Genomic DNA, 16,155 nt, shown 5'->3' with positions numbered 1-16,155 from the left:
GTTTCTATATAAAGATTAAAAATTGCGAACTTTGGTCAACGCAAAATAGTTGTCAATTGTTTCATATATTTTCCTTTCTTTTTTCCTCTTTTAGCTACTTATTCAATTCTTTATCTATAACTACTGGTCCAGAAAACGTTTATTCTTCTTTCCATTTGTAGACAGTTCGAGCGGTTCAGTGAACTTGTCAATAAACCTATTGCTTATGTAGGACGACATTTGCAAGTCAACGCAGCGAGATGGAACACTTTGAGCTCTGAGTTTGTTTTAGTTTAACTGGAAATTGTATTTTTGTTTATAAAAAAACTGAATTAAACATGTGATAGTTGAGATAACGAGAATTGTACTAACCATGCGTAGAACATTGACGGAAAACTTAAAAACAACACTGGTAATACATCAGTCGAATAGATTTTATGTGAAGACAAACTTACATCTTTTATTTATTTAAGTTTATAAAATAATTGAACTTAACGTGTTTGAAATTAGGAAGAATGAAGTGCCTATTGTACATTATGGCTTTTTTGATGAAACATCAGACATATAGATCTTATGCATCACAGATACATCTATGATCTACGAATAATAGGTAAATGGCTAGAACCGCGCTACTTTACACATTAGAGCTTAGAAAAGCCAAAGACACATTAGAGCTTTGAAGAGCCTTTGTCTTTATAAAGCCCTATTAAGCACGGTAAAGTACATTATCAAGGCTCTATTGGGCGGCGAACACAGAGGAAGGCGGCGTTTGCGATCTCTTATCACATCTTGCTTTCCGGCTATCTGATCGCCAGCCCTGCAGCTCCCTTATTTACCGTCAGGGTTGTCACTTAGAACAAATTGTACATATATGATTTTGATTAGGTTTCGATGTTATTTTAATATTTTATTTAGTAAATCGTAAAATTTCCGTATTTTCTAAGAACAGGATCAAAACATAACACGACACTCGAGCGTTATTTAAAGTTTTCAAAATAACCAAAGGTTTAGGGAAGTTCATTGACGATTTACCATTACCTACTAAGGCTAAGAAATTCAGAAACATGTGTTCCCCTGGTTGCAATAATTTTATTAACATATGTCAAAACTAGTTTGGAGTCCATTCCAAGTCTAAACATAAATGACAAAGTACATTAATCAAAAATCCCAAACAAAATGCATGCATTTTATATATTTTTCCGTAGTTATCTACATAAGGTACAACCCTAGTCGGCGCCTTTGACGGTGAGCAAATATTTGGGAAGCCGTTAACTAGCGCCGATGAGCGATCGCCATTGTTTGTGCGCGCCGACTGCCGCTGCCGTGTCGAGTGATAATATTTAATTAGAGGCCACGTCGCACCTACGGATCGGTTTGCCCCGCTTTGCCGCCTCTGATGAAGCGGTTAGGCTAAATTACCCGTTGCGCATACAATTGTTAGGCTATGGCTCTCTATGCACGAAATTCGTCGTAAGTTACGGGGCGATGCGTGTAGGCAATCTGTAGTGCAGGCGTAGTTTACCCGCTTTGCCGCCTCTGATGAAGCGGTGTGGGGCTAAATGATCGTTGCATATATAGTTGTTAATATATAGCTCTATGCATGAAATTCCTTAAAAGTTTCGGGATGTCCTACGATGTGCTCGATGTATACGGTACCTATTCGTAGATCACACGTAGTTTGCCAGCTTTGTCGCCCCTGATGAAGCGGTCAGGATAGCTAAATGATATGTTGCGTACATAGTCTTTGTTCTATACGAATTGTCGGAAGTTTCAACCGTAGTTCAACCGAGTTTCGGAGATTTCCTGCTTTAGCGCTGCGGATGTCCGTTTCCGATGGGATTGACGAAATTTAGTCCTATTTGACAGCTAAATTTCTACTTTGTATAGTCTTAAGCAGGTCCGAAAAGAATTCCAATATTGTTCCATTGGATTGTAATATCAAATTTCACCGCTGTGATATAGTGGCCAGATTTTGGACGGACATTGTCATCCGAAACTCGTTGAATAGAAAATCAAGCTTTTAAGATACCTTGTTAATTAGAGCATAATTTATGTTTTCTTAAAATATAATATTTATTCTGTAGATGTTTTATATACGTTTTGTAGCGGAAATTGTTCAACGATTAATTAATCTGTCCCTAAAATAATATGCAGATTTTTCAGACAACATTGTTCAGACGTGTATCAAAGCCTTAGATGTTATTCTTTTACGAATGTTAAGCAATATTTAATAAGCCAGCATACAGTACCGCAAAGGGCCTATAGTGTTTGCGTTTCCATTCAAGTCGCCGCGTTGATTAGTAGATTATAATGAGTTTGTTTTTTGTTGAGTAACCGCTTTATAGTTGAAAGTACCGACATGTAGGCGTTATGTAAATAGTTAGTCAAGATTTGTTGGTCTTGTACACAGGCGTATAAACGCTATAAGCTCCGGAAGTGAATTAAGAAGGTTTATAAACATTGAGGGTACAATTGTTTAAATTACGACTGTTGTACACTTTAAATTACACTAATTATTATGCTTTGTTAATTATTTAATTGTACAAAATTATTTATGTGACATCTTAATTTATAATTGCTCTAATTAATTATTTAATAAGGCATTTTTGTAATTTTAAATCAAGGTTTAACGAAAATTAAACTAATATCTAAAAAAATATTCATGATATCTAATTAATCAGACAGAATAATAAAGACGATTAAAAAAGATCTCTACATTTACGTTAATGTCCTGTCAAATTCAGCTTCTATATAAGTTTGCAGATTTATTTCAATTTTGGAATTTCTTAGTAGTAAACAATGTGTATAATGTTCAAAGTTAGTCTTGTTAGTGTCGAAATAAATCACAAACATGGCTTAATGGCAGGTTAACTACACACAGTTGCGTGTACGGAATACGAAATCGATACAACTTACATATGTTTTAAATTCAATTCGAGATTTGCATCATTTGTATCAGTGAACCAAGCTCGTCAGTGCCCACAAAGGAGCCCTGTTCGTGCTCCCACGGATCACATTCGACATTTGATCCGCTTGACATGCCCATATGGACCGTTTAGGTCAGACCGTCCGTCAATCGTGCACTGAAACAGTTATATCGCGATGTGACTGTACCGTTAGGAATGTACTGGTGATTTGGACGGCTCTTTATCGGGCTTGTCACAACACTGATTTTGAAAAGCGTCTCCTTTTAAGAAACAGGATGAAGTAAACCTGTTTTAGATGAAGTGGATTAAAACGCTTCATGTGGCGAAAAGCATAATTAATAATACGTTTTACACGAAGCGAATTGCATAAAATATCATTAAAATGAAATTGGGAAGAAATTCATGACTTTATTTTTGTTGCAGTTGCCGTATTCCCTTCACGTCGACGTGGTTTACGACGAGCCATCGAAACGTGGGGCGTTGCACCCACCAACCTTTAACATCTCAAGCGAAGGATTTGTGCCAACGGAGCCGCAAACGTGGCGAGTGGACTTGCGCTGCACGCGCTTAGTGGCCGCTGAGGCCGACGTCACTATATCTTTGAATGTGTCCACTGGCTCCTCGTCGACAGCGCTGCACTTCAAGCGACGGAAAATCTGTCTGAAAGATATGCCACAGCAGATTATTAAAGTGGACAATGCACATGCTCCAACGTCAGCGGATATTTTCTACGCTGGCGCTGGTTGCGCTGGAGGCGTGCTGCTTATAGCGGCGGTGGCAGCAGCGGCGTGTCGTGCCCGTGCCAGAAAACTACGGCGTGCGCGTAGCGACGAACAGGATGCCCATGCATTCTTACCGGATTCATCATGCAAGTCGGCTGCAAGTTACACCAGCTATCGCCGACCAACTTCACTGCCTGCCGCAGCGGCCGAGGAAAGGGCGAGAGATCTACAACAAAGAATTGCAGAGTTAACGATACAGAGGTGTCGTGTCCGGCTACGATCGGTGGCCATGGAAGGTACTTTTGGAAGGGTCTACAGAGGAACGTATGCGGATGAGGAGGCGAGAGAGCAAGAAGTTCTTGTCAAGACCGTTGCTGAACATGCTTCACAAGTACAGGTAATATATTTTACGCACAATTATTCATATTCTTCTACAGTATTTATTTTTTCGATAGAAATCTCATGATCACTCTTGTTATAGGTATCACTGCTTCTTCAAGAAGGGTGTATGCTGTACGGACTCCATCATGAGCGAGTGTTATCTGTGCTTGGTGTAAGCATCGAGGATCAAACAGCTCCCTTCTTGCTGTACCCCTGGGGCGCTGGGTGGAGGAACCTGAAACAGTTTTTGCTTGCTTGTCGCGGTGTGACGGTTGGTGGCGCTGCCGGAGTGGCGCCACCACCTCCGTTGACAACACAGCATGTTGTGCGAATGGCACTACACGCCCTAGACGGCCTAGCGTACTTGCACACGCAACACGTACTTCACAAAGACGTAGCGGCGAGGAATTGTGTGTAAGTTAAGCATTTATTTAGTTTCCACATTTATATACTCGTATATTACAAAAGAAGTCTGACGGTTCTAATAGGAGCCTATCATATTGAAATCGATCCTTTTGGTACTAAATTCAGCTTTATCTTGTATGAATATTTGCTTGTACTCTTCAAAGTAGAAACAGCCTTTCACTACTAGGAAAAGAAACAATTTTTATACAAGCATAATTTGAAGTTTCAGTTGCATAATAATTACGTTCAGTTAAAAAGCTATTCGTTCTAGATGATTTTAGTATTTTGAATGTACAATTTCGTTTTTTTCAACAGGGTGGACGAAAATCTTCGTGTTATGATCGCCGATAATGCGTTATCCCGGGACTTGTTCCCTGGAGACTACCACTGTCTGGGCGATAACGAGAACCGGCCCATCAAGTGGCTGGCGTTGGAAGCGCTGTCCAAACGGCAGTTCAGCCCGGCAGCTGACGTGTGGGCTCTGGGGGTGTTGCTTTGGGAACTGACGACGTTAGCACACCAGCCGTACGCGGAAGTGGATCCGTTTGAGGTTGCAGCGTACTTGAGAGACGGGTACCGGTTGCAGCAACCAGCGAACTGTCCTGATGAATTGTGAGTATAATAGTTTTAATTTACATATATTATTTTACAACGATAGCAATGTCATGCCATGCAATTATGCCATGGAAGTCTATACAGGACTTTTTTTACTTGAATGTCCATGGGCGGCAACGACGACACATTTGGTAGTCAGTTTAACCGTTAGACCGTTAGAGAAGTATAATTTGTATTGACATCTGTTTAATTTAAGATTTTATCATTATTAATTTTGTTTATCAGTATAGTCTTTGTGAGATGTCTCGTCATAAAATTAGTTAATTGCAATAACAGCGACCTTTCAAGATGGAATAATGTCTTGAATTCCTGAGTTTTATATTACATTAAATTATATACTTTAAATAAAATATATTTTATAATGTCCATAAATACAATTGTACTATCAATGAGTCATGTCATTAAGCATGTATTATTTTTAAAGTATTTTTAAGTAAACCATGAGAGTAATACCATATAACGATAATAAACTTTTTTAAAGAATGGCATAGCTTTCTAAGAACTATTCGTGCAAAGATCGTCTTACATCTTGTACGTGCGCGGCGCACCTTAATGGGTTGACTGATAACCGTTTATTTTCCCTAGGTTCGCGGTGATGGCGTATTGCTGGGCGATGTCCCCAGACGACAGACCCACGCTGCCCCAGCTCCAGATCTTCCTACGGGATTTCCACACGCAGCTCACAAGATTCGTCTAAGCATTCCTCAAAGACTAAAAGACAACCCAAAGACGACAATAAAATAGTTTAAAGTGAAATGTGTGGTGATGGTGACGTGATGTTACCGCAGACCGCAGTGGTACGCCGTTCGGTGATCCGAAATTCGTAGAGACTGATTTTTATATTATATTATAAAGTTTATTGATTGTAAATTATAGATTATGACGTGTACGTCACATATTTGTGTATTTTTATCCCTCGCTCTGAAACGCTGTGGAGATTTTGTTTAGTTTCAAGAGTTATTGAAGTCTACTTGCCAGCTGGTTCAGCTACATTATTTATGGCCGCGTAAAATGATAAATGTTTGAATGTAATTTTTGGGGAGCAATAAAGAAAATGTAGCCACACAAATGTTTTCTACACAGATGAACTATAACGTGTTGTATATACTTCATTTTTGTAGAGAACATTGAACAATAAAATTTTAAATATATAAACATCTAAACACATCAGATAATTTAGAATTACTAAATTATAAATTATCTGATGTGTTTAGTCTAATTCTGATATAATATTTTATATTGTAGAGCTGACCAAATCTAACCTGAGACCTGTAACTACTGTACTTAATATCCCTATCTAGTTGTTAACAACGGCAAAAGGTCACAAAAAAACATTTAATTTTATAGTAAATGTAGATTTTTCTTATATCTTGAAATCAAACAGAATTTCCAAAAGGCGCGACACAAATAAATAGTGATAAAAATCCCAAATGTGTGACGGTTAACCGACTGTGTATTGTAATATTATTTGAAACCTCAGTACTGCCATATTAGTCTAAAAGATGTAAATACTAAACTAAGATACGTATAATGAATGTGCCTCAGATTTTATGAAAATATTATTATAGATGTTTATAGTAGGGATGCATTGATAATATCGATACGTATTCTAACGATACGATACTAATACTGATACCGATACATAGCAGGCTTCAAAAAGACGAAAGGGCTGTGGGTCTATAATATTTATGTAGAATGGTAATTAATGAAATTTGGAAATTGTAACGTAACAAAATATAAATAAAAATTATATTTTATGGCAGCATAATGAAATTAGTTTACATGATATATGTTTAGAGCGCGAAATTTAAACTATATTGCTGATACCGATCGGTGTATCGACAAATTATATCGTTATTTTCGATATATCGGAAAACCAACGATATCGCATGTATATCGGTATCGATATCGCTATCAGATGCATCCCTAATTTATAGCTGTTTTACTCGTACTTCACTAAGACTGTATTAGCATCAATGTTATTCATAGGAAACTTTTCGAGCACTCAGTTTTTCGTACGTAACAAGAATTGTAAACATTATTTTTGCCTTCATAAAACAAGTTCAGTGCCAAATAAATTAATGTTGATTTTGTGCCAACGAATGTTTGAGCCTTTGTTGTTTTATAAATAAAATTGGGCTACCTTGAACATCGTCCGTCATGGTATTTTATGTTTTACATAAATATATAACCACTTAAAAATATTAAACCCTCTGATCATGTAAATGCTTGCAAAATAATAATTATAGTTTAAAAACTAAAAACCACACTAAAATCGCACAAGGAAAATCGTTGATCCTGATTCCTGACGATCCTAATAGGAAAATGGGATAACATTATTAAAATAGTGTATTGTCATCGGTTGTTGATAATTGTTCAAAATTTTAAATTAATCGGACCGTTCAAAGTGGGTAAAAATCGAGTAAAATTCAAATATTCCGTTACACACATACATACATAGATACAGGTCAAGCTAATAAAAACGTGGTTAAAAGTTAAAAAATGTTAATGATTTTATAAATTTATAAAAAATAAGTGTCTGTTTATAATTTAACAAGATATCGTTTTTATAAAATCGTACGCAATGCATTACGACAAATCCATATTTGTATTTCTGTTCATTTTGTTTTCTATTATTCAAAATTTGGCTCCGATTTAAAACCATATGTACCTACGCGTGTACTTTCTTTAGAATATTTCTTTAATATTTCTTTGTACATTGTATATATTAAAATAATAGCGACAAGAAAGATTTACGACGTTTTGTTTGAATAAGTATGTGTATGTAAGTCGAGGCAGTTATTTATGACGTTTGTACATGTGTAAATATAATTATACACGAGAAATTTAATGTCAATATACGATTGATTATATTGAACTGAACTTTTATTTTTATCCTTCAATTTTTACATCTTCAGAATATTTCACGTGCTTAAAACTTATAGTTTAAATTTTTTTACGCTCTTAATACTTATAGTTTTTTTTAACTGTTTAATAAAATTGATCATGAACGTTGGATTTATGAAAGGAGAAAATGTAAAGATGACTGATACAGTAATGGTCATTAAATTCTTTGCAACGGCTCCAGATATTTGTGTTGCTAAGGTACGTCTAAATATGTTTATTCATTATGTGACGTCATAAAGCAAATAATAATATAACTCCGATATAAATAACGCCGACAGCGTTCCATTGATCCCAAAAAAACGAAGTATATATTTTTTTTAATTCCCATATTTTTATGGGTTTCATCGAAGGAATATATATACGCATGGAAGGACGTTTCTTCGTTATTAAAAGTACCTTATTGTCTTACTCGGACATTGAAAGAGGTACTTAATAAAATGAAAATAAACCTTGAAGTATTAAAAAAAAATGTACGTAAAAAACCTAATATTTTTCCTTGTATTAAATTTTTAGCTATAAATTTGATGGTTGGTAAGGCTTTAGGCAACGCGTCGTTAATGCAATAAAATATAGACTAATAATAAAAAGGTAAAAAAATGAAACATACAAGGCCCCGGCGAGATTCGAACTCACGATCTCCTGTTTACTAGACAGGCGCTTTAACCAACTAAGCCACGGCGCCTTACACATAACGTGGCGAAAATACGATATACGGGGCATAGGTATTATTATATGACACTCGTTATCACACGGCAGTTCATTTATTCGACATATTAATTATTTAAAGTTATTTTATACCCATACCCATAATAAAAATAAATAATTTAGTATTTGTTTATCTCGGTATTTTAATATAGAACTTTGTATCACATAATTATTTATTATCATAAGATATGGGTAGATGTAGGCAGCCTAAAGTATACTTCGTATTGCACAAATGCATGATGAAGGTGGGCAAAGTTTGCTGAACTGGTTCCTATAACAGAAAATCGCTTGATTATAGATAATTACACATCAATATATATTACACGTCACTTGTACAAAAAAGGATAAAGGCTTCATTTTGAATTAGTAAAATGTACTCGGACGTCATGAGAGATGACGCTTTGATGATTCACAAAATAAGAGCTCTATGAGCTCTTAATAAATAGGTGATGAGTTGGCGATTCATTTCGTGTTGCTGCTCCAGTCCTTAATAATGCAAGCGATGGAAATTAATATTAAATCATGAACATAAATACTTATGTTCATGATTTAATATATCAAAAACACTTTTGACGATGGAAGTTATTTTATCTTTATTCATGACTTTTGTCAACCCATGATTTTTGTCAACCCATTATTAAGTCTAGGGCTCTAGGCTTTATAATTACTTACGACGAGTCGTATTTTTAAGTCGCCTCACTAAATACCTTACAATAAAGAATACATATGTGTTTATCACGAACTCAAAATATTTATCTACGTAATACCTGATGTATTACTGTTATAAAATGTACATGTTGTATTGGTCTCACTTTTTTATTCTTGTGCATGTGGCAGTCGTGGCCGAGCGGTTAAGGCGTCTGACTAGAAATCAGATTCCCTCTGGGAGCGTAGGTTCGAATCCTACCGACTGCGTTAATTCATTTTCCGTTTCCATATTTTATAAAACGTCTTACTCTTTTACCACTTTTATGCAGTTTTATTAATGTTTTGTGTACTTTGCAAAAATGTGCGTAAACATACAACATGCCAATTAAAAAAACAATCATAAAAATTAAAAAAACAAATATAAAAAACACGCAGTTAAATTAAGATTTAAAAAGGGATTTAATTATTAGAAAGTACATTTTATTTGCTTATTTTTATGCTCCACCGCTGTTTTAATGATGTGGAAAACGAGTCGAGCCCTTATTTGGGTTGTATTAATTACCGCATATGAATGGCTGTTTGGTCATTTACCTTTTATTGAGGGATGGTACCCTGGATAACGAGAGCTATTTGGGAATTTGCTAATGATACCTACGATTATTAAAAAAAAAATTGGAAAAAATCACTTTGTTAGGTACTGGTGTGGTTTTTATTTCTTATTTTAATTGATTGCTTTTTAAATTACCTTCTTGCTACCTTACCTGGCTTACCTGGCTACATATCACGGTGATGTTTCTTATGTACCTACTTACGTACTTATGTGGCGACTTATTTATTTCGAATATATATCTGGTAGTTCAAAAACAGTTTATCACGGGACTGGAATTCAATTTAGATAGCTAAGCAATATTTATGATTAGAGTAGTAGGTACCCGTATAACTAATATAAGACTAATCTTAGGTTATTCACACCAAAATCAATTAATATATTTTCTAGAATAAAATAAGTTGAGTGCCTAACTACACGATAAATGGCCAATTTGTCGTAAAAAAGAAATAGGGATTTAAACATATTTCAAACTAATTGCACAGGACCTTATTAAGTCCGTGATTCATCACTTGTTGTCCACCTAAGGCTTCTCATTGCGTGTTGAATAAAAACCTATATTTTTTACTTAACAATTGAATTCCATTAGAAAACTCAATCAATTAAGGTGTTTGAGTGAAATAGAGGTATAAATCTTCGCGTCTTGAAACAGGTCTGACCATAATAATATGGAGGAGTCAAGTTTGGTCTCCATCAGAAGGGTTCCACTAGACAATCATGCCAAATTAAGAGTTGCACTAGTTTTTGTAAGAATAATGGTGATATTTATGGTGACGTCATTAATTTTAATGCTAGGCCACTTCCTCATTTCTAATCCATCGTTAAAAGTAAGTTATACGCAATCCGTCTTTGGCATTGAGTGGTAATAAGCAAGTTGAAAGTGTATCACGTAATAGGGGACTAAACATGAAATGGTAACTTTTTGCGATGTGGGAATAGACTTCCGGGGATCTTGAAATATCCACAATAATATACATATTACTAGCTAAACCGGCAAACGTTGTGTTGCTATATAAACAAAAAAATGTTAAGGGTGAACTATCCTTATCACTTAGGCGTATGAAAAATAAATTGTCCGATTCTCAGACCTACTGAACATGCATATAAAATGTGGTGAAAATCGGTAAAGTCGTTTCGAAGGAGTACGGTAACTAACATTGTGAGGCGAGAATTTTATATATAAGTTAATTGTTACCTGTTACATATATGTACATAATGTCGGAGCCTTTGTGTAAAGTAAGGATAATTTTATCGACAAATACCAAATTCTTTTCAATTTATTAAATAGTCTGATAATTATTTAATATAATAAATTCAATCAATTTTACTGTTTCTCTTTTATGAAACAATATTATTTTATAAGTATATTTTACGGGTATAACAGGAAATCGTAGAGTCCGTAATAAAGCCAAAGCAACAATGTTGTTGTACATACTTTATCATATTACAGTATTTATTATGCAAATATTTAAAACAAATGAGATAAAATGGACGTAGTTATGCAAAATGGATCCAACCCACAAAAATATTTTTATTTAAGTTACTATCATAAATGACATCTCCACATCAACTTTCGTATATGCCAAAAATATTCATGCATTCATGCATATGCATGGTACATTTTTTCTTTTGAAATATACAGATATCAGTGAGACCAACCATAAATTAAGAAATTTAACTTTTACTAAAAGACCTATTTTCTCAAAAGTATATTGTGGTTGGATCTATTTTGCATAACTAAAATTCCAAATGTGAAAATAATAAATGTGCTTTTTTTACCTTCGCTAATAATTACGCGGCAGAAGTCGCGGGTCACAGCTAGTTCAAAATATTTAGAGAGCAAGCGATCGTTAAGTTTCAAATAGCAAATTGTTCCCCGGGGCGGGTTTAGGGACAATACACTTAGCAACTTTCGCGAAAGAGCTATAACCCCATCGTTGACTTTTTGGCGGAAGTTTCAACTGCTCGTGAGTTGCCAGTTAGTTCAAACTGAAAATAAAATAGAAAAACACAAGTTTCATTTATTCTGAAAGAGGATCTCTTTTCGTTATCCATTCCTAACTGAAGTTTTAAATATAATTTAACTACTATTTTTAATATGATTTACCTTAAAAGTAACGTTAAATTGCCAAAAGATATTAAAATATTATAGGTGGGTAGTTGCGTAAAGCTATACTTTTAGAATAAAGAAACAAATTGAGGCAGTGACATTAAAAAATGTCCGTTCGCGTCTGTGCGTATTTTTGCGCAAAGTTTTTTTAGTGCATTTTACAAATGTATAGATATTTTAATGTTTATGAATAATATTGATTTACGGTACGCTTTTAATTATAAATAGGATTCCGTTTATTCAACATACAAAATAACGGGCGGAAACCACGTAAACAGAATTTGCAGACAGTTTGCAGAATATAAAAGATAATGGCACATTGACATCGTAGTAACTGTAGTTACAATATTATAGTTATAGGGCAGTAACAATGGAGTGGTCATTCCGTGTATGACTGGGCACATTCGCGATCATGATAACTCGATAACCATCCACTTCCCTCATACATCGCCCTTAACTCATACATTGTTAAGAAAATGGTATATCGACTCGCGGTAATGAAGTTTTAGTTATGTCGTTCAATGGGGGACGTAATTACTGATCGGAGTGCGGTGGAGGAGATACGGCATACATTGGGGTGAGTAATCCACCATATACCAGCTGATGAAACAATGTGAATAGCTGTGCAGAATTTTATGTGACACTTACTCGTATTGGTAACGGTGCCGTGAGTGATGTTATTTTGCGTGTTTTTGTTAGTTTCACACGATTGGTTTTAAGGGATCTCACGTATACATTTATGCATTTTATTTCGGTATTAAGTGTTAGGGGGAATATAGGACAAGTTGCTGCGAAAAATCATTGACGTCACTTAACTACGTGTACATTTGAAATGTATTACAATTTTACAAGCCACTTCAGTTAAACTTAAATAGGTAATAAATGATCAAAAATATTTTAAAAAATAGTATGAAACTATCAATATGGCATTTTACGACTTAAACTTTAATAGCGATTCAAAAATCACTTTTGCTATTGTTTAATCAACAAGTATCATCAATCAGTTTGACCTTTTACTATCTACGGGAACTAAAACATATGGTCTTATCTCCAAATCCGCAAGGTTTATTACGATTGATTTAATCACAAGCGGTTAAGCCGGAGACCCCGCCGTTTGTCTACAAATCCTCAGGGGATCCACGGTGCACGAGGATGTGTCATCTTGTCCAGTGATTCTTAAACTTTTTGCCCCTGTTAGATGTTATATAGGCTTATATTCTTCATTGAAAAGAAACTGATCGAGCAGGAATATTTGAATCTTACTTTTACCCTTGTATGACCCTTGAAATTACATAGACTTATCGGAAAGATTTAAGTTGCAATGGCCGTTTGTGGTAATACTATGCACTAATTAACACGATAAACATAACCGTTTTTCTTTTTCAAACTCATTATTGTACTTAAACATTTTTGACTTATTTATATTTAATTATTTCATATTTAAAAAAAACGTAACAGAAATACTTACCTACTTCTTTATTGTTACTTAAAATAAATAGATATATGAGAAAATTTGCGCAAAATTAAGCATGAATTTATTCCTATCCCTAAGGAAGAGGCTCTCAATGCAATTCTTATAATATAAGGACATTTGTTCAGGAGACATAGACTAAATTGCTTTGTGTCACCTGCCGCGCGTAAGGAATTTTTCATTAAGACCCCTGACTCAAAAAAACCCATTTCTTCCCTTATTTTTCCCGGTTTTTAAAGAAAGTATTTTTGGACTTTCTAGTTGGAAAATTACGTAAACAACTTGTGGGTTAGGAAATTAAGTTTAAAAGCAATTAATTTTTATAGGCACTCTTAAACGCTGGTAAACAAAATTCTCTCTTACACGAAAGAAAATTTTGCTGAAGGCGGAGTTTTCAGCGATAAATCATAAAGTTGAGAACTGATCTCACAAAAACAATAAGGCGAGCCGGAGTGGAGGAATTACGAGTATACGAGACTTGTTAAACTTTGGACGAGTAACGAGTGGCTTATTGGGGCCTGAGGGTATGCTTGTTTTACAAGCATAATTTAAATTATCGAAAATTGCAGTTTGTCTGTTTCGAGAATATATTTTGAGATTTCTTTTGTATTTAATATAATTAGGTTCTAGTCCTAAATCATACTTAAAGATAAGACCAAAATAATGGTTTATCTACATAAGAGACCCCTGAGGACTAAGCTGGAACGTCTTGGAAAAGTATGACTCCCTTACTAAACCCTTCAAACCAGAATACAGCAGGGTTTAACACTGCTGTTATGAAGCAGAAATAGATGTGGCGGTGGTGCCGCCGCAGTCGAACCGCATAGGTTCTACCATCATCTAACATAACTACAACGGAAAGCAATTGTACAGCTAACAATTATGTCGCAGACCATGTCAGTTGCTCGCTTGCGGTGAGGCATGCAGATATGAAATTCACTTACATTTACTAGGTAAAATTTAGGGAAAGAGGGTAATATTTAATCTGTCGTCCGCCATGATGGATTGCGCTCGTTACATGACGTGGGAAAAACGTTTAACAAATCATCACCCTTAGTATGTATAGGTAGATAGGAACCCGATGGGTTTATTTTGTCTTTTGCAAATTTAGAACAAGGAAAGATAATGTTTAGATGTGTAGATGTGTGTGTTTCAGACGCCAAAAAAATACGCGAATATTGAATGTTTGAGCTTTTCAATGTATATTTGAACCATTTAGCAACATATGATCTAGTTTGATATTATCATCAATACTTTATAGTCTTACTTCTATTTCAATTTGGTAAAGCTATTAAAAAAAATGCATGCAAATACACACACACATAAACAAACAAACAAACTACAAACACACACACCCATATGCACGAACGTACGCAAAAACGCACACCGTCAATTGTCTGCCTATACTAATTGTGTAATCCAGTTTTGGCTTAATTTACAACATACTGTATATATTGTGAAAATATTATATGTATCGCTGTTGGATTACCTAATAAATAAATATAAAATAAATAAATAAATAATTACGCGTTAAGAAAAACACTCTTTCTTTTAAGTTCAATTTCATTAGAGGGTTAAATCCACTGTCATACCCTGTAAAGCAGTTTCGTTTACTACGTGAACCTTTAAGAACGTTGGTGAACCATACTACATATGTATATATATAGCATAGGTTTAGCACATTTGTGTTAGACTAAGAAGTATCTTCCGCCTGGCTTAAAGTTTGGGTACATTTTAAACATTATTTCGGTTATTATTCTATTTTAAATAAACTTATGTTTCGGACACGAAACACCATCTCTAGTTCAGACCAGGTGTAAATGTTATACATCAGTCCTCAAAGGATTTGACGCAATCACTCCACTAGTTCTAATCATGGAAACATACACCAAAGCATCGAACACGTGTAAAATTATAATTGCTTCAGGTAGCAGTTGTATTTAAGCCTCCAGGGACGCGACACCGATCATGATTGATCGGCCGCCAATATCAGGTGCGCGCCACGCGTAATCAATCATGCTTATTTTTAATCAATTACTCGCGCGCCTATAAAATTTAAAGATTTATTATATGTTGTCAATTCCACTGTAATGTTAGTGGAGGTACTAATTCGTTAAGTGGGTATCTATTACAGTTTTCATTAGTCTGCGTCAACAAACCGAAGTGTATGATCAATGATCATGTTTGATTGGGTTTTGGTTATGCAAGCTAATGCTCATGGACATAATATTAAAAAAACAAATCAATCTCATTATTTTTAATTGACTGTACGCTCACTGACATCAATGTTTCCGATGCAATTACAAAAGAATTTGTTTCCGGGTTTCAATTGTTTTTCATCCGGGTCATGTTTTAATTTCATTCCAATTCCAATTCTATTAGCAGAATATTCGAATTAGGGACGACCTTCACCCATTTGTTTTATGGATGAACCCTATGTATTCGTAAGTTGAAAATAAAAGACGATATCTACACTATTATTAATATTATAAAGAGGAAAACTTTGTTTGTTTGTTTGATTTTAATGAATAGGCTCAAAAACTACTGGACCGATCTTAAAAATTCTTTCGCCATTCGAAAGCTACATTATGCACGAGTAACATAAGCTATACTTTATATGAAATATATTTGATAAATAGATTTTGAGGCGGTACAAAATTTGCCGCGTCAGCTAGTCA

The 16,155-nt window shown here is 34.8% G+C and overlaps 1 protein-coding gene and 2 non-coding genes across 3 annotated transcripts in view; 2 read left to right on the top strand and 1 right to left on the bottom strand.

Moving 5' to 3' along the window:
• The window catches only part of dnt (tyrosine-protein kinase Dnt), a 53,697-nt gene extending 45,790 nt beyond the window's left edge, over positions 1 to 7,907 (top strand). Inside the window, exons 3-6 of the mRNA XM_073089972.1 lie at positions 3,330 to 4,025; positions 4,110 to 4,423; positions 4,730 to 5,026; positions 5,615 to 7,907. Of these exons, the coding sequence (XP_072946073.1) occupies positions 3,330 to 4,025; positions 4,110 to 4,423; positions 4,730 to 5,026; positions 5,615 to 5,726 (1,419 nt within the window). The 3' untranslated portion in view covers positions 5,727 to 7,907. The remainder of the gene's footprint in view (positions 1 to 3,329; positions 4,026 to 4,109; positions 4,424 to 4,729; positions 5,027 to 5,614) is intronic.
• A 637-nt stretch (positions 7,908 to 8,544) lies between these two features.
• TRNAT-AGU (transfer RNA threonine (anticodon AGU)) lies at positions 8,545 to 8,618 on the bottom strand. Its single transcript has one exon. It is a non-coding gene; the product is annotated as a tRNA-Thr (tRNA).
• Positions 8,619 to 9,474: 856 nt separating this feature from the next.
• On the top strand, positions 9,475 to 9,556 carry TRNAS-AGA (transfer RNA serine (anticodon AGA)). Its single transcript has one exon. It is a non-coding gene; the product is annotated as a tRNA-Ser (tRNA).
• The last annotated feature ends 6,599 nt before the right edge of the window (positions 9,557 to 16,155 follow it).

Source organism: Epargyreus clarus, unplaced genomic scaffold (genome assembly GCF_041222505.1).
Source record: "Epargyreus clarus isolate Ecla_fem2 unplaced genomic scaffold, WU_Ecla_fem_2.2 ptg000003l, whole genome shotgun sequence".
NCBI classification, from domain to species: Eukaryota; Metazoa; Arthropoda; class Insecta; order Lepidoptera; family Hesperiidae; genus Epargyreus; species Epargyreus clarus.
Note: the sequence above shows the minus strand (reverse complement) of the source record. Positions and strands in the feature narration are given on the sequence as shown.